This window comes from Triticum aestivum, chromosome 1D (assembly GCF_018294505.1).
Source record: "Triticum aestivum cultivar Chinese Spring chromosome 1D, IWGSC CS RefSeq v2.1, whole genome shotgun sequence".
In the NCBI taxonomy this organism is placed as follows: Eukaryota; Viridiplantae; Streptophyta; class Magnoliopsida; order Poales; family Poaceae; genus Triticum; species Triticum aestivum.
In genome coordinates, this window is record NC_057796.1 from 90,911,050 (window position 1) to 90,936,165 (window position 25,116).

The 25,116-nt window shown below is 42.2% G+C and overlaps 1 protein-coding gene across 1 annotated transcript; it reads left to right on the forward strand.

The window, feature by feature from the left end:
* Window positions 1-9,277: 9,277 nt before the first annotated feature.
* Window positions 9,278-19,674, forward strand: LOC123180520 (starch synthase 3, chloroplastic/amyloplastic). The gene is made up of 16 exons (XM_044592587.1): window positions 9,278-9,625; window positions 10,584-10,647; window positions 11,116-13,818; window positions 14,077-14,294; window positions 14,632-14,902; window positions 15,677-15,852; window positions 15,967-16,074; window positions 16,321-16,430; window positions 17,326-17,428; window positions 17,693-17,863; window positions 17,989-18,117; window positions 18,206-18,388; window positions 18,506-18,637; window positions 18,734-18,845; window positions 18,936-19,059; window positions 19,141-19,674. Exons 1-16 carry the CDS (start codon window positions 9,527-9,529, stop codon window positions 19,271-19,273), a joined length of 4,836 nt encoding a protein of 1,611 aa, XP_044448522.1. The 5' UTR covers window positions 9,278-9,526; the 3' UTR covers window positions 19,274-19,674.
* Window positions 19,675-25,116: the final 5,442 nt, after the last annotated feature.

Sequence of the window (25,116 nt, forward strand, 5' to 3'; positions counted from 1 at the left end):
CAAAGTTTGCATCGGCGTAACCCTTTACGACGAACTCTTTTACCACCTCCATAATCGAGAAAATTTCCTTAGTCCACTAGTTACTAAGGATAACCTTGACCGCTGTCCTATGATCCATTCCTGGATCACTCTTGTACCCCTTGACTGACTCATGGCAAGGCACACTTCAGGTGCGGTACACATCATAGCATACTGTAGAGCCTACGTCTAAAGCATAGGGGACGACCTTCGTCCTTTCTCTCTCTTCTGCCGTGGTCAGGTCTTTAGTCTTACTCAATACTCACACCTTGTAACACAGCCAAGAATTCCTTCTTTGCTGATCTATTTTGAACTCCTTCAAAATCCTGTCACGGTATGTATTCATTTGAAAGTACTATTAAGCGTTTTTGATCTATCCTTATAGATCTCGATGCTCAATGTTCAAGTAGCTTAATCCAGGTTTTCCATTGAAAAACACTTTTCAAACAACCCTATATGCTTTCCAGAAATTCTACATCATTTCCGATCAACAATATGTTAACAACATATACTCATCAGAAATTCTATATTGCTCCCACTCACTTCTTTGGAAATACAAGTTTCTCATAAACTTTGTATAAACCCAAAATCTTTGATCATCTCATCAAAGCGTACATTCCAACTCCGAGATGCTTACTCCAGTCCTTAGAAGGATTGCTGGAGCTTTGCATACTTGTTAGCATATTTCAGGATTGACAAAACCTTCTGGTTGTATCACAGACAACCTTTCCTCAAGAAAATCGTCGAGGAAACAATGTTTTGACATCCTATCTGCAAGATTTCATAAATAATGCAGTAACTGCTAATATAATTCCAACAGACTCTTAGCATCACTACGAGTGAGAAAGTCTCATCGTAGTCAACTCCTTGAACTTGTCGGAAAACACCTTAACGACAAGTCGAGCTTTCTTAATGGTGACACTTACCATCATTGTCCGTCTTCCTTTTAAAATCCATCTGCACCCAACAGCCTTACGACCATCAAGTAGTTCTTCCAAAGTCTATACTTTGGTTTTATACATGGATCCTCTCTCGGATTTTATGGCCTCGAGCCATTCGTCGGAATCCTGGCCCACCATCGTTTCTCCATAGCTCGTATGTTCATTGTTGTCTAGCAACATGACTTCCAAGACAGGATTACGTACCACTCTGAAGTAGTACGCATCCTTGTCGACCTACGAGGTTTGGTAGTGACTTGATCCGAAGTTTCATGATCACTATCATAAGCTTCCACTTCAGTTGGTGTAGGTGCCATAGGAACAACTTCCTGTGCCCTGCTACACACTAGTTGAAGTGACGGTTCAATAACCTCATCAAGTCTCGACCATCCTCCCACTCAATTCTTTCGAGAGAAACTTTTCCTCGAGAAAGGACTCGTTTCTAGAAACAATCACTTTTGCTTCCGGATCTGAAATATGAGGTATACCCAACTGTTTTGGGTATTCTATGAAGATGCATTTATCCGTTTTGGGTTCGAGCTTATCAGCCTGAAACTTTTTCACATAAGCGTCGCAGCCCCAAACTGTTAAGAAACGACAACTTAGGTTTCTCTAAACCATAGTTCATACGGCGTCGTCTCAATGGAATTGCGTGGTGCCCTATTAAAGTGAATGCGGTTGTCTCTAATGCCTAACCCATAAACGATAGTGGTAATTCGATAAGAGACATCATGGTATGCACCATATCCAATAGGGTGCAGTTATGATGTTCGGACACACCATCACACTATGGTGTTCCAGGCGGTATTAGTTGTGAAACAATTTCCACAATGTCTCAATTGTGTGCCAAACTCGTAACTCAGATACTCATCTCTATGATCATATCATAGACATTTTATCCTCTTGTCACGACGATCTTCAACTTCACTCTAAAATTACTTGAACCTTTCAATAATTCAAACTTGTGTTTCATCAAGTAAATATTCTTAGCATCTACTCAAATCATCTGTGAAGTAAGAACATAACGATATCCACTGCGTGCCTCGGCACTCATTGGACTGCACACATCAAATGTATTACTTCCAACAAGTTTCTCTCTTGTTTCATCTCACTGAAAACGAGGCCTTTCAGTCATCTTGCCCATGTGGTATGATTTGCATGTCTCAAGTGATTCAAAATCAAGTGAGTCCAAACGATCCATCTGCATGGAGTTTCTTCATGCATATATACCAATAGACATGGTTCGCATGTCTCAATCTTTTCAAAAACTAGTGAGTCCAAAGATCCATCAACATGGAGCTTCTTCATGCGTTTTATACCAATATGACTCAAATGGCAGTGCCACAAGTATGTGGTACTATCATTACTATCTTATATCTTTTGGCATGAACATGTGTATCACTACGATCGAGATTCAATAAACCATTCATTTTAGGTGCAAGACCATTGAAGGTATTATTCAATTAAACAGAGTAACCATTATTCTCCTTAAAGGAATAACCGTACTGCGATAAACATAATCCAATCATGTCTATGCTCAATGCAAACACCAAATAACAATTATTTAGGTTTAACACCAATCTCGATGGTAGATGGAGCATGCGATGCTTGATCACATCAACCTTGGAAACACTTCCAACACATATCGTCATCTCACCTTTAGCTAGTCTCTGTTTATTCCGCAGCTTTTATTTCGAGCTACTAACACTTAGCAACCGAACCGGTATCTAATACCCTGGTGCTACTAGGAGTAATAGTAAAGTACACATTAATATAATGTATATCCAATATACTTCTGTCGACCTTGCCAGCCTTCTCATCTACAAAGTATCTAGGGTAGTTTTGCTTCAGTGACCGTTCCCCTCATTTCAGAAGCACTTAGTCTTGGGTTTGGGTTCAACCTTGGGTTTCTTCACTAGAGCAGCAACTGATTTGCCGTTTCATGAAGTATCCCTTCTTGCCCTTGCCCTTCTTGAAACTAGTGGTTTTACTAACCATCAACAATTGATGCTCCTACTTGATTTCTACTTTCGCGGTGTCAAACATCGCGAATAGCTCAAGGATCATCATATCTATCCCTGATATGTTATAGTTCATCACGAAGCTCTAGTAGCTTGGTGGCAGTGACTTTGGAGAACCATCACTATCTCATCTGGAAGATTAACTCCCACTCGATTCAAGCGATTGTAGTACTCAGACAATCTGAGCACATGATCAACGATTGAGCTTTTCTCCCTTAGTTTGCAGGCTTAAGAAACTTGTGAGAGGTCTCATACGACGTGGGCACCAGTCTGAAATCCCAATTTCAGTCTTTGGAACATCTCATATGTTCTGCGATGTTTCAAAAACGTCTTTGGCGCCTCAATTCTAAACCGTTAGCATTACGCACTGAACTATCACGTAGTCATCAAAACGTGTATGTCAGATGTTCGCAACATCTACAGACGACGCTCGAGGTTCAGCACACCGAGCGGTGCATTAAGGACATAAGCCTTCTGTGCAGCAATGAGGACAATCCTCAGTTTACGGACCCAGTCCGCATAATTCCTACTATCAACTTTCAACTAAATTTTCTCTAGGAACATATCTTAAACAGTAGAACTAAAGCGTAAGCTACGACATAATTTGCAAATACCTTTTGACTATGTTTATGATAATTAAGTTCATCTGATTATTTAATGAACTCCCACTTAGATAGACATCCCTCTAGTCATCTAAGTTATACATGATCCGAGTTAACTAGGTCGTGTCCGATCATCACGTGAGACGGACTAGTCATCATCAGTGAACATCTTCATGTTGATCGTATCTACTATACGACTCATGTTCGACTTTCGGTCTCTTGTGTTCCGAGGCCATGTCTGTACATGCTAGGCTCGTCAAGTCAACCTAAGTGTTTCGCATGTGTAAATCTGGCTTACACCCGTTGTATGCGAACGTTAGAATCTATCACACCCGATCATCACGTGGTGCTTCGAAACAACGAACCTTCGCAACGGTGCACAGTTAGGGGGAACACATCTCTTGAAATTTTAGTGAGGGGTCATCTTATTTATGCTACCGTCGTTCTAAGCAAATAAGATGTAAACATGACAAACATCACATGCAAATCATAAAGTGACATGATATGGCCAGTATCATCTTGCGCCTTTTGATCTCCATCTTCGAGGCGCGGCATGATCACCTTCGTCACCGGCATGACACCATGATCTCCATCATCGTGTCTTCATGAAGTTGTCTCGCCAACTATTACTTCTACTACTATGGCTAACAGTTAGCAATAGAGTAAAGTAATTACATGGCATTTTTCATTGACACGCAGGTCATACAATAAATTAAGACAACTCCTATGGCTCCTGCCGGTTGTCATACTCATCAACATGCAAGTCGTGATTCCTATTACAAGAACATGATCAATCTCATACATCACATATATATAATTCATCACATCCTTTTGGCCATATCACATCACATAGCATACCCTGCAAAAACAAGTTAGACGTCCTCTAATTGTTGTTGCATGTTTTACGTGGCTGCTATGGGTTTCTAGCAAGAACGTTTCTTACCTACGCAAAAGCCACAACGGTGATATGCCAATTGCTATTTACCCTTCATAAGGGCCCTTTTCATCGAATCCGATCCAAGTAAAGTGGGAGAGACAGACACCCGCTAGCCACCTTATGCATCAAGTGCATGTCAGTCGGTGGAACCTGTCTCACGTAAGTGTACGTGTAAGGTCGGTCCGGGCCGCTTCATCCCACAATGCCGCCGAATCAAGATAAGACTAGTAACGGCAAGCAAATTGAACAAATCATCGTCCACAACTACTTTGTGTTCTACTCGTGCATAGAATCTACGCATAGACCTAGCTCATGATGCCATTGTTGGGGAACGTAGCAATAATTAAAAAAATTCCTACGTGTCACCAAGATCAATCTAGGAGATGCTAGCAACGAGAGAGAGGGAGTGCATCTTCATACCCTTGAAGATCGCTAAGCGGAAGCGTTACAAGAACGCGGTTGATGGAGTCGTACTCGCGGTGATTCAAATCGCGGAAGATCCAATCTAGCGCCGAACGGACGGCACCTCCGCGTTCAACACACGTACAGCCCGGGGACGTCTCCTCCTTCTTGATCCAGCAAGGGGAGAGGAGAAGTTGAGGGAGAACTCCAGCAGCACGACGGCATGGTGGCAATGGAGCTCGTGGTTCTCTGGCAGAGCTTCGCTAAGCACTACGGAGGAGGAGAAGGAGTTGGAGGAGGAGAGGGCTGCGCCAGGGATGTGGTGCGGCTGCCCTCCCACCCCCCTCTATTTATAGGGGCAAGGGAGAGGGGGGTCGGCCCCCTCCAGATGGATCTAGAGGGGGGGCGGCGGCCAAGGGGGGAGGCTTGCCCCCAAGCCAAGGGGGGCGCCCCCTTTAGGGTTTCCCCCCAACCCTAGGCGCATGGGCCCTAGACGTCTGGGATCTCATCCGGGACTCCGAACGACCTTCGGTAACCACATACTATTTCCCATAACAACTCTAGCGTCACCGAACCTTAAGTGTGTAGACCCTACGGGTTCGGGAGTCATGCAGACATGACCGAGACATTCTCCGGCCAATAACCAACAGCGGGATCTGGATACCCATGTTGGCTCCCACATGTTCCACGATGATCTCATCGGATGAACCACGATGTCGGGGATTCAATCAATCCCGTATACAATTCCCTTTGTCAATCGGTATGTTACTTGCCCGAGATTCGATCGTCGGTATCCCAATACCTCGTTCAATCTCGTTACCGGCAAGTCACTTTACTCGTTCCGTAACGCATGATCCCGTGGCTAACTCCTTAGTCACATTGAGCTCATTATGATGATGCATTACCGAGTGGGCCCAAAGATACCTCTCCGTCATACGGAGTGACAAATCCCAGTCTCGATTCGTGCCAACCCAACAGAAACTTTCGGAGATACCTGTAGTGCACCTTTATAGTCACCCAGTTACGTTGTGACATTTGATACACCCAAAGCACTCCTACGATATCCGGGAGTTGCACAATCTCATGGTCTAAGGAAATGATACTTGACATTAGAAAAGCTCTAGCGAACGAACTACACGATCTTGTGCTATGCTTAGGATTGGGTCTTGTCCATCACATCATTCTCCTAATGATGTGATCCCATTATCAATGACATCCAATGTCCATGGTCAGGAAACCATAACCATCCATTGATCAACGAGCTAGTCAACTAGAGGCTCACTAGGGACATGTTGTGGTCTATGTATTCACACATGTATTACGGTTTCCAGTTAATACAATTATAGCATGAACAATAGACAATTATCATGAACAAGGAAATACAACAATAACCATTTTATTATTGCCTCTAGGGCATATTTCCAACACAAGTATAGGGGATCTATCGTAGTCCTTTCGATAAGTAAGAGTGTCGAACCCAACGAGGAGCAGAAGGAAATGACAAGCGGTTTTCAGCAAGGTATTGTCTGCAAGCACTGAAAATTGTCGGTAACAGATAGTTTTATAGCGAGGCAATTTGTAACGAGCAAGTAATAGTAACGGTAACAAAGGTTCAGCAAGGTAGCCCAATCCTTTTTGTACCAAAGGACAGGTCGGAAAGATCTCTTATAATAAGCAAAGCGTTCTTGAGGACACACGGGAATTTCATCTAGTCACTTTCATCATGTTTGTTTGATTCGCGTTCGTTTACTTTGATAATTTGATATGTGGGTGGACCGGTGCTTGGGTGCTATTCTTACTTGAACAAGTCTCCCACTTATGATTACCCCCTCTTACAAGCATTCACAACTACGAAAGAAGAATTAAGATAAATCTAACCATAGCATGAAACATATGGATCCAAATCAGCCCCTTACGGAATAGCGCATAAACTAGTGTTTAAGCTTTTGTCACTCTAGCAACCCGTCATCTAATAACTACTCCACAATGCTTTCCCTTAGGCCCAAATATGGTGAAGTGTCATGTAGTCGACGTTCACATAACACCACTGAGGGAAACAACAACATACACATCATCAAAATATCGAACGAATACCAAATTCATATGATTACTTATGACAAGACTTCTCCCATGTCCTCAAGAACAACCATAACTACTCACAAAACATATTCATGCTCAAGATCAAAGGGGTATTGAATAACATAATAGATTTGAACATATGATCTTCCACTAAATAAACCAACAAGCATCAACTACGAGATGTAATCAACACTACAAGCAACCCACATGTACCATATGAGGTTTTGAGACAAAGATTGAATACAAGAGATGAACTAGGTTTGAGATGAGATGGTGCTGGTGAATATGTTGATGAAGATTGGTCCTCCCATGATGAGAGGATCGTTGGTGATAACGATGGCTTCGATTTCCCCCTCCCGGAGGGAAGTTTCCCCGGCGGAATCTCTCTGCCGGAGAGCAAAAGTGCTCCTGCCTAGGTTCCGCCTCAAGACGGCGGCGCTCCGTCCCGAAACCTTTCTTTTGATATTTTCTAGGGCAAATGACATCATATAGGAGAAGATGGGCCCTGGAGGCCTGCCAGGGGCGCCACAAGCTCGGGGGGGCGCGTCCAAGGGGGTGGGGTGCGCCCCCCAAGCTTGTGGCTGCCTGGTGGGTCCCCCTATGGTATTTCTTTCGCCAATAAGTTTAATATATTCCAAAATAATTCTCGTCAATTTTCAGCTCATTTGGAGATGTTCAGATAAATGCCTCCGATATGGCCCTTTCCGGTCCAGAATTCCAGCTGCCGGCAATCTCTCTCTTTATGTGAAACTTGCAAAATAAGAGAGAAAATGCATAAGAATTGTATCATAAAGTGAAATAACACTCCATAATGCAATAAATATCAACATAAAAATATGATGCAAAATGGACGTATCATTCTCTCATGGAACCGCTCCAGAAAAGTGATCGAGAGGCGACATCCTCTCATAATCTCAACATCGGTGTCCTGTTGTGGGTCCTCGTCCTCTCTGTTTGTTGGTCCAATGGCGGGAGTGTGCGGGGACCCCGACAATTTCTCTCCGGTAGCGAGATAGAGTCGGCGTAGTTTGCTTTAAGAGGTGCTACATCAATGACGAGGACAACATCGCATCAAAATAATTTGCTTCTGCTCCTCCCTCATCTCGGTGGTGCTTTAATGGGCGACGTCGAGGAGCAGGTGGCTCGGTCTTCCTACTGTTCTTCAGATCCGCCGAGACTTGTGTTTGATGGTTGGCACACAACACTCTCCCAGATGGCGTCGGGATCTAGCAGACATGGGGAAGACTCCCCAGCTGACGTGCCACAAAGTCTCGATCTCGTCGCTTATGAGGTCTAGTTCATCGGCTCAAAAAGCATCCTTGTACGAGACGGTGCTCCTCCAGATCTAGATATGACGGCGCCCCTCTTGCTTCAGTGTTGCATCAGCGACGAAGGAGGACGATGTTTCAGTGTGGCACAAAGATTCTGCCAGTGTGAAACTCTAGTTTTATTTCTTGCGGAGTCTTTGATGGATATTGCAAGGCATCTATATATGTGTGTTGTGGTGACAACATGTGTACCCATTGTAATCCGTTTGTCTAATGAAATATATGTGATGGGAGAGGATTTGGAGCATTGGGGTGCTCCACCCCCCCCCCCCTATATGAGTATTAAATTCAAAAAACAAACCGAGGATATTCAAAAAGTCTACAATTTTGGGATACTAAACCTGGATGCTCAGTCTACTCCCATGTGAAGTTTCATGAAAAAAATATCAGGAAACGTATTCTCAGTAAAAACAGACAAAAAATTCTTATGCACAGAAAAAACTGTTTGGGTGGATCATAGGTCAGACTATATTTTCTTCCATGGATACATGTCATGGTATTTTTTCACAAAACTTCACATGAGAGTAGATTTGGGCATCCAAGTTTGATATCCCCATATTCCAAGTTCTTTCGAATTTTCCTAGTATTTTTTGAAATTAATATTCGTATAGGGGTGGAGCATCCAGGAGCTCTGGTGTATTTTTCAATATATGTATGGTTATTTAAAAAAAAACTCGTACAACAATCTCAGAAAAAACTGGACGGTTTATTCTAGCTGATTTTGTGTGCAGTTTCCCATAATCAGAAGTGGCCCTCAGCCCCTCACTCTTCTTCCTCCTACCTTCTGCTCTGTCTTCCGCTTCCTGCACGAACATTCGCGTTGAAGTTTTTTCAAAAGAAAACAATATACTTGCTGGAAAAAGAAAGCAAGTACAAAAAACACCAGCCATCCACCACCGTCCGTTACTGGTCCACCTGCATTTCCATGTGTGCGCACACGGAGAAGCAGCTCGAACAAAAAAACCAAACGAAAATAAAGGATCGAAGCTGCTCTCGGACAAAATGGTTGAAGGACGAAGGAGCCTTTTTGGTGCGCAGATCTCCACGCCAGAGCGTTGTATTCCAATTTTAGTTCTTTCCCCGTGAGGAGGGGAGGCTAGGCGGGCGAGGCAGAGGGGATAGGGCAGTCGCCGCTGCGTGGTGGACTGACTGGTGTGGTGGGTGGTGGGTTTTGCGGGCGGGGTTTAGTAGGTTCCCGGAAATGGAGATGGCTCTCCGGCCACGGAGCCCTCTGTGCCCTCGGAGCAGTCAGCCGCTCGTCGTCGTCCGGCCGGCCGGCCGCGGCGGCGGCCTCGCGCAGGTACGGGTGATTATGGTTCTTGATTCGGTCGGTTCACGGAATGTTGTTTGATTTGGTTCTGTCCCGGGTCAGGTTCATAGTGATTTTATTCCGCAAAAAAAAAAGGTTTATAGTGATTTTGATTTCTTTCATCTCGGGAACATTTTTATATCTGGGAGTCAAAGGGCATTGGTTTTGATTTGCATGCGGAACATATTGGTTATTTATTAATGTGGTGAGCTGGAATTCATACTGGCTTAAAACGACGTGATTTTAATTGCTGGAAGAGGTAAAGAACATGAATTCTGTTATATTTGTTAAAAAAAATCCCCTGTTCTAGCGTTTCAGTCTGCATGATCATGGAAATGTTAATGTTAATGCTGGTTAATTTGGAGTGAAGATTTCCACGGCAAGAGTTTCGAACAAGAAACAGAAATTCATTGCGAAAAAATGGTGGAGCGAATTCGGAGAGTATTTACATTGTCTGCACCTTGTATGTTTGTGATGAAGTTATTTCCATATATTTTTTGCGATAAAGTTACTTCCGTATGTAAGGCGAGCATTGCCATCTTTCTATAAGCTGGTATTTGTCTGCCAGATAGCGAGTGTATCAGTAGTTCGAATTGCGCTAATGTTTTTTGACGAAACGAAACTATGAAGACGATATAAATTGGATTACATCCTTTCTGTTGAACGGAGAAATTTATCCTTGCTTAGAAGTGAGGTCAGAAAATGAGATACAGTGGGGACCTTCCCTACTGTATTATGCTAAAAAGAAGAAGTGAGGTCAGAAGGCGATTTCAGTAGAATTTATATGAGAGGCATAAATAATTTGGTAGGATTAAATGACCTTGATAATTCTGTTCCGATTGTTCGCAAATACCTTCGGATTTTCTCAAGCATTATCTATAAGAAGGTTTCCTTTTTACGCTCAAACATGTTGAGCTGCACAACTTATTTTCCCTTTTGTGTTTTCCAGCCTTTTTTGATGAATGGCAGATTTACTCGAAGCAGGACCCTTCGATGCATGGTAGCAAGTTCAGGTTTGAGGAATAATCTGTCAAATGGCCTATCATTCTATCTGTTTGGAAGCAATGTCTTATTCAAACCTCAGTATTTTGATACTACGGTTTTCTATAGCGATGACAATGAATACTGTAGTTTATGAAACCAACAGTCTTTCTAAGTATTTCGGCAACAGTGGTATGTTTGGCAATCAAAAGTATACAGCGTTGCAATAGGCCACCAGTAGACAAGGCCTTTGTTGCGTTTCTCAGTTTTTTAAAAAGAGGTCCCAACTACTTTTTTTAATACTGCAAAAACACTACAGTTTTGTGGATACTGTAGTTTATAATACTACAATTTTTATTACAGCCAAACACCTCAAAGTATTTAAAACCATAGTTTTTAGAAAAACTGTAGTATCCTTGAAATACTTTGAGAATACTTTGCAACGAAACACAGCCCAGATGTTCTGTTAACTTCATGTCTTTCCAAATTGCATCATTCAGATCCTCCTAATAGGAAATCAAGAAAGATGGTATCACCTCAGGTTAAAGTCATTTCTTCTAGAGGATATACGACAAGACTCATTGTTGAACCAAGCACCGAGAATATAGAACACAATAATCGGGATGAAGAAACTCTTGATACATACAATGCGCTATTAAGTACCGAGACAGCAGAATGGACAGATACTAGAGAAGCCGAGACTGCTAAAGCGGACTCGTCGCAAAATGCTTTAAGCAGTTCTATAATCGGGGGAGTGGATGTGGCGGATGAAGATATACTTGCGGCTGATCTGACAGTGAATTCATTAAGCAGTATAACGAAGAAGGAAGTGGATGCAGTGGACAAAGCTAGAGTTAAAGAAGACGTATTTGAGCTGGATTTGCCAGCAACTACATTGAGAAGTGTGATAGTGGATGTGATGGATCATAATGGGACTGTACAAGAGACATTGAGAAGTGTGATAGTAGATGTGATGGATGATGCGGCGGACAAAGCTAGAGTTGAAGAAGACGTATTTGAGCTGGATTTGTCAGGAAATATTTCAAGCAGTGCGACGACCGTGGAACTAGATGCGGTTGACGAAGTCGGGCCTGTTCAAGACACATTTGAGGCGAACTCGTCAGGAAATGTTTCAAACAGTGCAACGGTACGGGAAGTGGATACGAGTGCTGAAGCTGGGAATGATCAAGGCATATTTAGAGCAGATTTGTCAGGAAATGTTTTTTCAAGCAGTACAACAGTGGAAGTGGGTGCAGTGGATGAAGCTGGGTCTATAAAAGACAGGTTTGAGACGGATTCGTCAGGAAATGTTTCAACAAGTGCGACGATGTGGGATGCAATTGATGAAACCGTGGCTGATCAAGACGCAGTTGAGGCGGATTTGTCGGGAAATGCTTCAAGCTGCGCGACATACAGAGAAGTGGATGATGTGGTGGATGAAACTAGATCAGAAGAGGAAACATTTGCGATGGATTTGTTTGCAAGTGAATCAGGCCATGAGAAACATATGGCAGTGGATCATGTGGGTGAAGCTACCGATGAAGAAGAGACTTACCAACAGCAATATCCAGTACCGTCTTCATTCTCTATGTGGGACAAGGCTATTGCTAAAACAGGTGTAAGTTTGAATCCTGAGCTGCGACTTGTCAGGGTTGAAGAACAAGGCAAAGTAAATTTTAGTGATAAAAAAGACCTGTCAATTGATGATTTACCAGGACAAAACCAATCGATCATTGGTTCCTATAAACAAGATAAATCAATTGCTGATGTTGCGGGACCGACCCAATCAATTTTTGGTTCTAGTAAACAACACCGGTCAATTGTTGCTTTCCCCAAACAAAACCAGTCAATTGTTAGTGTCACTGAGCAAAAGCAGTCCATAGTTGGATTCCGTAGTCAAGATCTTTCGGCTGTTAGTCTCCCTAAACAAAACGTACCAATTGTTGGTACGTCGAGAGAGGGTCAAACAAAGCAAGTTCCTGTTGTTGATAGACAGGATGCGTTGTATGTGAATGGACTGGAAGCTAAGGAGGGAGATCACACATCCGAGAAAACCGATGAGGATGTGCTTCATGTAAAATTTAATGTTGACAATGTGTTGCGGAAGCATCAGGCAGATAGAACCCAAGCAGTGGAAACGATAACTTGGAAGAAAGTTGATGAGGAACATCTTTACATGACTGAACATCAGATAGGTGCTGCCGAAGGACAGATGGTAGTTAACGAGGATGAGCTTTCTATAACTGAAATTGGAATGGGGAGAGGTGATAAAATTCAGCATGTGCTTTCTGAGGAAGAGCTTTCATGGTCTGAAGATGAAGTGCAGTTAATTGAGGATGATGGACAATATGAAGTTGATGAGACCTCTGTGTCCGTTAACGTTGAACAAGATATCCAGGGGTCACCACAGGATGTTGTGGATCCGCAAGCACTAAAGGTGATGCTGCAAGAACTCGCTGAGAAAAATTATTCGATGAGGAACAAGCTGTTTGTTTTTCCAGAGGTAGTGAAAGCTGATTCAGTTATTGATCTTTATTTCAATCGTGACCTAACAGCTTTGGCGAATGAACCCGATGTTGTCATCAAAGGAGCATTCAATGGTTGGAAATGGAGGCTTTTCACTGAAAGATTGCATAAGAGTGACCTTGGAGGGGTTTGGTGGTCTTGCAAACTGTACATACCCAAGGAGGCCTACAGATTAGACTTTGTGTTCTTCAACGGTCGCACGGTCTATGAGAACAATGGCAACAATGATTTCTGTATAGGAATAGAAGGCACTATGAATGAAGATCTGTTTGAGGATTTCTTGGTTAAAGAAAAGCAAAGGGAGCTTGAGAAACTTGCCATGGAAGAAGCTGAAAGGAGGACACAGACTGAAGAACAGCGGCGAAGTAAGGAAGCAAGGGCTGCAGATGAAGCTGTCAGGGCACAAGCGAAGGCCGAGATAGAGATCAAGAACAAAAAATTGCAGAGTATGTTGAGTTTGGCCAGAACATGTGTTGATAATTTGTGGTACATAGAGGCTAGCACAGATACAAGCGGAGATACTATCAGGTTATACTATAACAGAAACTCGAGGCCACTTGCGCATAGTACTGAGATTTGGATGCATGGTGGTTACAACAATTGGTCAGATGGACTCTCTATTGTTGAAAGCTTTGTCAAGTGCAATGACAGAGACGGCGATTGGTGGTATGCAGATGGTACGACACCTCAACCTTTGTACATAAGGCAACATTGTTTTGATTTTTTTTGTTGAGGAAACATTTGTTTTGATTCTAGCATAATGCTCCTACAAATATGGCATGAATTTCCTTGTTTTATTGATGTCATGAGAAAGTATTTTATTAACTCGAAGGCCATGGAAGCTCAACATTTACCATAGACAGACGCTTAAAGATCATTTGTATTCCGTGGATCATATATGTAATGTAATACCTGTCTTTTCTCTATATGTACAGTTATTCCACCTGAAAAAGCACTTGTGTTGGACTGGGTTTTTGCTGATGGGCCAGCTGGGAATGCAAGGAACTATGACAACAATGCTCGACAAGATTTCCATGCTATTCTTCCAAACAACAATGTAACCGAGGAAGGCTTCTGGGTGCAAGAGGAGCAAAACATCTATACAAGGCTTCTGCAAGAAAGGAGAGAAAAGGAAGAAACCATGAAAAGAAAGGTGAGTTGCAACAAAATCTTTGCATATAGATCTCTATAATTTTGGCAGTTAACCCCTGAGTGATGGCAAATATATTCCCTTTCGTCTATTTTCCAAATTCAAAATGCATGGTTCCATGCAAGCTTATCCAAAATCACTTGATAATATACCAATCACAACATAACTTTGTTTACCATAAGAACATTCCTACTTAAAATTTGCAAGGTAACTCCCTTTCGAGGCTGGTTGGCTTGATGAGTAACTGGCAATTAACAAAGAAAAGATATATCTGATGTTTGGAACAAAACATATGATCAGGGTTGTTTGGGTTGACTCATGTTCCTTTTTACCTACACAGGCTGAGAGAAGTGCAAATATCAAAGCTGAGATGAAGGCAAAAACTATGCGAAGGTTTCTGCTTTCCCAGAAACACATTGTTTATACCGAACCGCTTGAAATACGTGCCGGAACCACAGTGGATGTGCTATACAATCCCTCTAACACAGTGCTAAATGGAAAGCCGGAGGTTTGGTTTAGATGCTCTTTTAACCTTTGGATGCATCCAAGTGGAGCATTGCCACCCCAGAAGATGGTGAAATCAGGGGATGGGCCGCTCTTAAAAGCCACAGGTTTATTGCGTTATTACATCACTGTTATTAGTATATATATAACCATTTTTATGCAATCAATAGAGTCAAGTGCAACTAATGATGCACAGATAGGATCCAATATTTCTTGTTCTATTATTGGTAATAATTAGCTAGTTTAATGCCATAAGCCCATAACAGATATGCAACTACTCCCTCCAATCCATATTACTTGTCGCAACTTTGGTACAACTTTAGTACAAAGTTATACTAAAGCTGTGACAAGTAATATGGACCGGAGGGAGTACTATATAAGCTTGTAGCTGTTTTGAGACCGAGTGTCTGCTCGGGTGGCTAGCTGGAGCGGGCTGAAGTGCTTGCAGGCACCTCTTCTCTAAAAAAAAGTGCTTGCAGCCCCCCCGCCCCCTCCATAGGGTGAGTGGTCACCTTTCTTCTTAAAAATTATGGCACCAAGGGAAATTCTCGGCTGGTCGAGCTTGTAGCTATTTTTTCGGAGCGTGAATGGGAGCGTCTTTCTGTATAAGGCCTATAGGCTTACTTTGATATATATTGTGAAGTCACTTAAGCCTTGTTAAAACGTAGAAACTTAGTTCCGCAACTTGGCCAAATCCCTGTTAAATTGGTTTACTGTGTACTAGATGCATCGATGGCGCAGAGTCCGGGGGGTAATAAAGCTTCCATTTTCTACAATGAAGTTAATTATCCTACTTGCCTTGTAATTACTGAGTACAATACAGAGCACCGAAAAGCTGTATCCTTCCTACTTCCTTATGTTTATCTGTGTTCCTTGTCTAGTTAATGTTCCACCGGATGCCTATATGATGGACTTTGTTTTCTCCGAGTGGGAAGAAGATGGGATCTATGACAACAGGAATGGGATGGACTATCATATTCCTGTTTCTGATTCAATTGAAACAGAGAATTACATGCGTATTATCCACATTGCCGTTGAGATGGCCCCCGTTGCAAAGGTAATATAATTCTAAGGCTAGTTTCTTTGATGCGAGGCGAGATCTCATCACCTTATGCCTTTTTTTCATTCTATGCCATAATACTATGCTCTGTCATGATCGATGATCTCATAGGTTGGAGGTCTCGGGGATGTTGTTACAAGTCTTTCACGTGCCGTTCAAGATCTAGGGCATACTGTCGAGGTTATTCTCCCGAAGTACGACTGTTTGAACCAAAGCAGTGTAAGTTGAAGTACTGTACTACATAATCTATTCACTTAGTCTTTAAAATTTCAACTCAAAATGCCACGAAGCTTCAACTGAAGCTAAAGAATTCTGAGCTGCGATGGAGCGCAGTAGGGTGGCACAGATCCCAATAAACCAATATATGACCAATAAGGGGGTGCCAAGATCAGTAGGCACTAATGAATTTCCTTTGTTTTATATCCATTATACATTATTAATCAAGTTACATCTATTTCAATGCAGGTCAAGGATTTACATTTATATCAAAGTTTTTCTTGGGGTGGTACAGAAATAAAAGTATGGGTTGGACGAGTCGAAGACCTGACCGTTTACTTCCTGGAACCTCAAAATGGGTATGAATCAGCTAATGTATAGTTTTTTTTGTGGGAAATGTATAGTTGAGTGATATAAAACATATTACTTCTTTTCACAAAATTATTAGGCTAGAGCCTTGTACTGGTTAATAATGTGTACCTTTTTCTCATTCATATAACTACTTATCGTAGACTATAGAAGCCAATTAGTAACACAATACATTGGCCTTGGCATTCCAGGCTGAGAGCTAGTTATAACAATGATATGTGAGATTAGTGGCTCTATAACCACTTTTGAGCTAAAGGAATTTGCTGCTAGATGAGCCAATCAATCCAACTAATTTTAAATTCCATGATCACCCTTGGACACGCAGCCTGCACAACCAAGAACACAGCTAAGATCATCGCGTGGGCACAAAAGGTTGTGCATTAAGGCTAGGCCCTGGTCAGTGGCTGTCAAGGACTCCATGGGGCTCCTTACAGTTTTTATTCTGATATCTCTTGCGCCCATATGACGCTACCAAACGCTTGTAACCTGTAGCAAACTATTGCCATCTGTCACTCAATGATAAGGTAGACAATCTTTCCTTTCCCTTTAAGATGTTCAACCTTTATTTATGCTTGAGGATGCGTTTGATTGTCAAATTTCAGTTTCTCTAGATTGCAGACACACTTGCACGTGCTGTGTACACCTTCCATTATCTGGCATGGGATTTGCATTTCAATTAAGAGAAATATGAAAGAAAGAAATGTTATCACCTGAATGTTAGAGCTTAAAAGGCACAAGCAATCAGCACCATTTATCAAAAATAAATGATTTACTTGTCTAGTTGTCTCTTTTTGGTTCTCTTCCTGTAAGTGGATGCCAATATCTCAAGAACTCTCCTGAGGATTTTTCTTCACAACCTATTCATTTTGACATTTCCTTTTCTAGGATGTTTGGCGTCGGATGTGTATATGGAAGGAATGATGACCGCAGATTTGGGTTCTTCTGTCATTCTGCTCTTGAGTTTATCCTCCAGAATGAATTTTCTCCAGTACGTATTATTTAGAATACTAGCTGCTATATTGACTTTTTCTTTGTGAGACTACACTTTCTTGTTTACCATTCCAGTGCACCATGTTCAAAATCTTGTATTCAGCGCGTTACTTTCAGTTTCTTTACTACTAGCTTATTTGGTGCATTGGTGTTTCCTTTCCTACTCTACTATCTGAATGCTACTTGTGTTTTCGCAACAGTTGCTTCTTTATCCCCTTCCATTTCTCAGTTAAAAAAACTTGCATCTGTATTCACGTGACAGCATATAATACATTGCCATGATTGGTCAAGTGCTCCGGTCGCCTGGCTATATAAGGAACACTATTCCCAATCCAGAATGGCAAGCACTCGGGTTGTATTTACCATCCACAATCTTGAATTTGGAGCACATTATATTGGTAAAGCAATGACATACTGTGATAAAGCCACAACTGTGAGTGCCTTACTGTCTTGTAATTTTTAATCTTTCTGTTTGGCGCACAGAAAATCTTCCACATTTTACAGAATCATGTTCTTGTGTTTTGTACGTATTCAACTATTTCCACCCAAACTTTTCAGGTTTCTCCTACATATTCAAGGGACGTGGCAGGCCATGGTGCCATTGCTCCTCATCGTGAGAAATTCTACGGCATTCTCAATGGAATTGATCCAGATATCTGGGATCCATACACTGACAATTTTATCCCGGTACCAGATTTTTTCCCAGAGTGCAAGTAGATATATACCAAGGCCACAGATAGTTTTATGCTTAACTATGTGTTTCATACTACTTCAGGTCCCTTATACTTGTGAGAATGTTGTCGAAGGCAAGAGAGCTGCAAAAAGGGCCTTGCAGCAGAAGTTTGGATTACAGCAAACTGATGTCCCTATTGTCGGAATCATCACCCGTCTGACAGCCCAGAAGGGAATCCACCTCATCAAGCACGCAATTCACCGAACCCTCGAAAGCAACGGACAGGTTCATCATCCCTTGTGAACGAATAAACATCAAACGTTTTGTTTATAAAAAGTTGCTTACTATTTGTTTTTGTTTACTTCAAAACAAAAGTCTGAAAATGAAGTGTTTGGTTCCTAGGTGGTTTTGCTTGGTTCAGCTCCAGATCATCGAATACAAGGCGATTTTTGCAGATTGGCCGATGCTCTTCACGGTGTTTACCACGGTAGGGTGAAGCTTGTTCTAACCTACGATGAGCCTCTTTCTCACCTGGTGAGCTCCAATATCCTACACACCATCTAGCCAGCCCTCCATTATGGGAGCTGGAGACTACTTTATAATTTAGGTTGATGATCGATCATGCTGCAGATATACGCTGGCTCCGACTTCATTATTGTCCCTTCAATCTTCGAACCCTGTGGCTTAACACAACTTGTTGCCATGCGTTATGGATCGATCCCTATAGTTCGGAAAACCGGAGGTGTGTGACTATTTCTCTCCATTATGCTGCACTGATTTGCATATGTCGAGCTGTTGGACATGAAATGGAAACTATCCTTTGGTATCGCAGGACTTTACGACACTGTCTTCGACGTAGACAATGATAAGGACCGGGCTCGGTCTCTTGGTCTTGAACCAAATGGGTTCAGTTTCGACGGAGCCGACAGCAACGGCGTGGATTATGCCCTCAACAGGCAAGTATCGTTCCTCAATTAGCCCTGAATTCAGCAGTAGTGCTAGGTTATTTACCTTGCATGTTCCATACCTCATTTCAGAGCAATCGGCGCTTGGTTCGATGCCCGTGATTGGTTCCACTCCCTGTGTAAGAGGGTCATGGAACAAGACTGGTCATGGAACCGGCCCGCACTGGACTACATTGAATTGTACCATGCCGCTCGAAAATTCTGACACCCAACTGAACCAATGGCAAGAACAAGCGCATTGTGGGATCGACTACAGTCATACAGGGCTGTGCAGATCGTCTTGCTTCAGTTAGTTCCAAGCGCACTGCAGTCGTACATAGCTGAGGATCCTCTTGCCTCCTCCACCAGGGGGAACAAAGCAGAAATGCATGAGTGCATTGGGAAGACTTTTATGTATATTGTTAAGATTTTCCTTTTCTTTTCCTTCCCTGCACCTGGAAATGGTTAAGCGCATCGGCAATATAAGAACCGCAGTGACATTTTGTGAGTAGCTTTGTATATTCTCTCATCTTGTGCAAACTTATGTGCATGCTAGGCTCTCTGATCATGTGGAAGCTTTGTTATATGTTACTTATGGTATACATCAATGATATTTACATTTGTGGATGAGCTACTGCACTTGGTTTCTGCTATCTGTTTTGTGAAATGGCAGGGCCATGATTATGCAGATTCACTGGTTCTGAAACAGACACGCTCCTCTAAGCTGTGACTGTGAGCTCTGAAAACAGCATTGTTAACATCTATTAGTATAAACTAAGGTACATCAACGGTGAAGATTTACGAGCTAAACTCCGTTTGGTTGTAGACATTCACTAGAAGTATAAGCGCGCTTTTCTGCGCCGCCTAGGCTGCAATGATTTTTTTTTTATGTGTGTGTGGATATTTCACTATGACCTGTGGGCAAAAGGCTGGCCGAGATTTAGGAAGCGCTCAAGCAATTGGCCAATGGGAAGGTGCCGGCCCTGATGGTTTCACGGCCCAGTTCTTGCGCTCCTGCTGGGATATCATCAAGGGAGATCTTTGTGACGCCTTCGACAAGCTCTTCTCTTTGAATGGGCGTGGATTCCAAAAGCTGAATGAGGCCTTACTCACCCTTCTCTCAAAGCGGGCGCATCCTCATTGTTCAACCATTGACTAATCAGCTTGATCCACCTGATTGCGAAGCTTTTCGCCAATGTCCTCTCCCTCCGTCTCGCACCGCGACTTGGTGAGATAATCTCGGTGAACCAGAGCGCGTTCATCCACGACATTTCCTACTGGTTCAACAGACGGCATGTCTGCTGCATAATCTCAAATCACCGCGTGTGCTCCTCAAGCTTGACATTGGCATGGGCCTTCGATTCTGTGTCATGCCCTTCCTGATCGACATGCTGTGACACTTGGGCTTTGTAAACCGCTGGTGCAACTGGGTTTCATTCTCGTATCCACGGCTTCAACACGGGTCCTCATCAACTGGCCCTCCGACCCACCATGCGCGCAGTTTGGGCCAAGGTGACCCCTTGTCACCTATGCTCTTCACCATCGCCATTAAGGCATTCAACTCCCTTCTTCGATTCGCGATGACCAATGGCGTTCTCCATCGGCTCACTAACCGGCATGCCGCCTCGAGGATCTCTCTGTTTGCTGATGATGTCGTCGTCTTCTGCCACCCAGACCCCCATGAGCTAGCGGTAGTGCGACAAATCCTGCAGACTTTTGGTGATGCATTAGGCCTTTGCACAAATTTTGCGAAGTGCTCAGCCACTCCCATTCAGTGCACCCTGGATGCATGTGTTGGCATTGGCGATGCCCTGGCATGCCCGGTGACGCCATTCCCGTTCACCTACCTAGGCTTGCCACTTTCCATCTGCAAGACCCCCTCTCCGTCTTTGCTTCCACTGGTGGAGAGAATGCTGAAGAAACTGGCTACTTTGAAGGCTTCCCTTTTCTCCTGTGGTGAGCGCCTCGCCCTAGTGCGGCACGTCTTATCGGCCATGCCGGTGTACCTCCTCCTCACTATGGCCATCAACCCGCCCATCCTCAAGAAGGTGATTCGCGTCATGAGAGAATTTCTTTGGCACGGTAGAAAGGACACCAAGGCTGATCATGCCTTGTTTCCAGTCCACGAGTCTGTCACCCACTCAAGCTAGGAGGGGCTTGGAGTGCGTGATCTACAGCGGACTGGTATTGCGTTGCATATTCGATGGACGTGGCTTAAGGCTACCAATGACAGCTGCCCCTGGCGCCTCCTCCACCTAGCCATTATCCCGCGGTGGCGCAATTTTTCCACGCCTCCACCACCTAGACCATCGGCGATGGCAGTACGTGCAAATTCTAGTCTGGCCACTGGCTTGACCGTCGGTCCATCACTGAGATTGCTCCCACCCTGGTCTCCATTGTCCCCAAATTGAAGCGCCGGCAACGCCTTCTCTGCAATGGCCTGCACGACCGCCTCATACTCGGGACATCAGTGGTGCACTTGGGCCCCTGGCCAGGATGGAGTACATCAACGTGTGACGGCGCCTACAACAGACCGCGCTCAATGACCTCCCGGACACGCTCTCCTAGCGCTGGACTGCCAGCGGGAATTATTCTTTCCATTCATGCCATCGGGCCCTCTTCCACAGATCGACAATGGCGCCACATTGGAGATTGGCATGGAAGAATTGGGCTCCCCTCAACGTGAAATTCTTCCTTTGGATGGTCTCACTCGATCGCTACTGGTCTGTTGACCTTGCACGACATGGGCTCCAGCACGACCCTCTCTGCACCCTCTGGGTGCAAGAACTGGAGACCCTGCACCACCTGCTCGTGGGTTGTGTCTTCTCCAGGATAACTTGGCATGAGATCCTCTCATGGTGCAGAACCACTGCCTCACCGCCCCGCAAAGTCATTTTTACCGGTTCCGGTAGGTACCGGTGGTCTTGTTACCAATAAGGTGCTGCCATACATAAAGTTGTGGGACCATATGCATGTGTATATGAAAATATTTAGTGCAAATGCATCTCTTGTATTTCTGATTTTAGTCAAATCAATGTCACGATAGTGTAGTACTTTTTTAACAAGTGCGATGCATGCATGCATGAAGCATCTCTTGTCTCTCCCTCTTTCCAACATATTCATGTATTTTATCTTTGTTTTAAATTGGAAATGCCCAATATCTTCAACAGTAATTTTCTAGTATTGAATTTTTTATATATATTATTCCTAAACACACGGTCTTCAGAACAAGACCAATCTTGAATATATTTAAACTAGTTTCTTTTTTGCTATTTCAATCATACCAAAATTTTAATTTCACTTACTTAAAATTTATTTATTCAAAAAAATTGAAATCAGTTACTGAAACCACTTTTGTAGAAAAATATCATGCATATGAAACGTATTTCAGTGTGAAATATGTGAAACTTGTTATTTCAGAAATGCGACACTAGTTATTTAAAAATGTGAAGACGATTATTTCAATTTATTTTTTAAAATACACAAAATATTGTTTTGAAACTAGTAATTTTTTTAATAAGTGAAATCATTTTTCTGGAATAAGTGAAACCAATATTTTGAGATGAGTGAAATCTTTTTTCATACACATGTCACATTTTTTGGTGTGAAATATATGAATCTTGTTATTTCAAAATATTGAAACTATTTATTTCAAACATGTGAAAATGATTATTTCAAAACTTCTTAAATGAGCGAAATCTGTTTTATGAAGCGAGTGAAATTGTTTTTTGAAATATTTTTTCAAAATAATTGAAATTAGTTATTCTGAACGACTCAATCAAGTTTTTTTTGGCAAAACATACGAAATCAGTCTCTTAATGATTGAAATAAGTTTTTTGAAATGAGTGAAATTATATTCTGAAATGAGTGAAGTGAGTTTTATGCAACAATTTAGGTCCATTTTTTAATATGTGAAACTGGTTATTTTGGTATGTGAAATGGATTGTTTCATGTGTGAAACTGATTTTTTTTAAATAAGTGAAATCAAATTTTAGTTGAGTGAACTAATTTCTGAAATGAGTGAAATCCTTTTTTATACACATGACACATATTTCAGTGTAAATACGTGAAACTTGTTATTTCAAAATTTTGAAACTAGTTATTTATAACATGTGAAACTGATTGTTTCAAATCTTTTTTATAAACGAGCGAAATCTGTTTTTATGAAGTCGGTGATCTTTTTGAATTGAGTGGAATAGGTTTCTTAAATAATTCAAATCATTTTTTGCATTGAGTGAAATCAATTTCGAAATAAGGTTTCTCAACTAAGTGAAATATGTTTCTGAAACTACTTTTCTGAAATGTGTGACATCATTAAAAAAAAGTGAAATCAGTTTTTTTAAGTGATTGAAATTACTTTGTTAAAATGAATAAAATAAGTTTCAGTTTTTTAAAAATTATCCATGAAATTTTAACTCGTTTAAATATATTCAAGATTGATCTTGTTTTAAAGATCTTGTCATCAGAAATTGAAATATATAAATAGATTTAAAGATAAAAAATTTGTTTAAAAGATATCGATCAATTAATATCTCACACTAAAATTAAGTGCTAGCTTTTCTATGGGATGGAGAGATGTGGGAGTACACATGCATGATTGGACATAAAGCGAGTAGGGCATCTTCAGGTATGGCCAGATGGTGTCAGCCTTGTCAGTACGTATAATGATGTATATCTGCAAGAAATTGAATCGCATGTTTATACCTGAGCTGGAAGCACCAATCTGAATGACACAGTGGACGGTGGATTTCCAACCGGTACCTACCGGTTTCGCTAAATTTACTTATTCGCTCACCGTCTGACGGCTCCATCTGCTTCAACTGGTGGAACAAGACTATGGAGACATCCCTGCCGGCCGCACAAAGGGCTCCGTTCCCTCATCACCCTCACTGCCTGGCTTATTTGGAAGCACCGGAATGTTTGCATCTTCGACGCTGCGCGCCCCTCTACTGCTGAGCTCGTTCGAGATATCCAACAAGAAAACAAACTTTGGGCACGCGCTGGTGCCACAACCTAGATAACATCATCCCTGTAAATTAAACCCTCTGTATCAGGGCTGAGCAACCTCCTCTTTCTACTCACTGCCACCCTCAACTACGCCATCTAGCGTATGTAGTGGAGGAAGTCCTACTTTGTTATGCTCTCTATCTATCAATGAACTGATACGCACCATTGCATATTCTCGAAAAATAGCTTTGTTTGTTGTTTCAAGACGATGAATGTTCGGTGTTGTTTCAGAAGCTCATTGGGGAGGGGCATGTGTATTATCTTCAGTACCTAAAGATTATTCCCGTGGTCAAATCTCATAACATGAACCTCATCGGCCTGCACAAAAAGCATAAAACACGTTTATGGAATCAAAAGACGTTTTTCACAAAATCGAACATCCTCCACCGGCTTGAAAGTTGAAACAACAAACAAAGAAATAGACACATTAGAAAAAAAAGGGAGAGAAGTAACTTGCCCAAACAACACACAACATGTATTTTATCATGAAAGACACATGAATAAATCTGAAAAAAGAAAGGCACATGAATAAACCTAAGCTATAGCAGGCATTGATATTAAAGAATGGAGCACAATCAAGAAAAAGTGCAAACTAACCCGCCTTCTCGTTTACCAAAACAAGGTGCACCTGTAAGTGGTCGTCAAGCATATTGCCATAGCGTGTAGCAAACCCTCATGTGAATCACCCGCTTAGAATATACTCTCTTCAGTCCTTTTTAGTTTGCATATAAATTTTGTCCGAAGTCAAAGTATCTCAATTTTGACCAAATTTATAGAAGAAGCATCAAGGTTCACAATGCCAAATAGGAAAGTTTGGGACACCTAGGTGCCCATGCTCCTTGCCTAGATGCCGTTGGATCACACTAGCTTTCGCTGATAAGATGTGTTTAAATTTGGCATGCATACCTGCATTATTACTTTCCTATTTGTTTGCATGGCGTTACTACTATGGAAAGTAATAATGTTGTCTAATTAATACATGTCATTATTTGTCCCTTTCTAATAGGAAATTGTAATTAATTAATTATCGTACTTTTTGGCATGTATGGTAAATGCAAGATA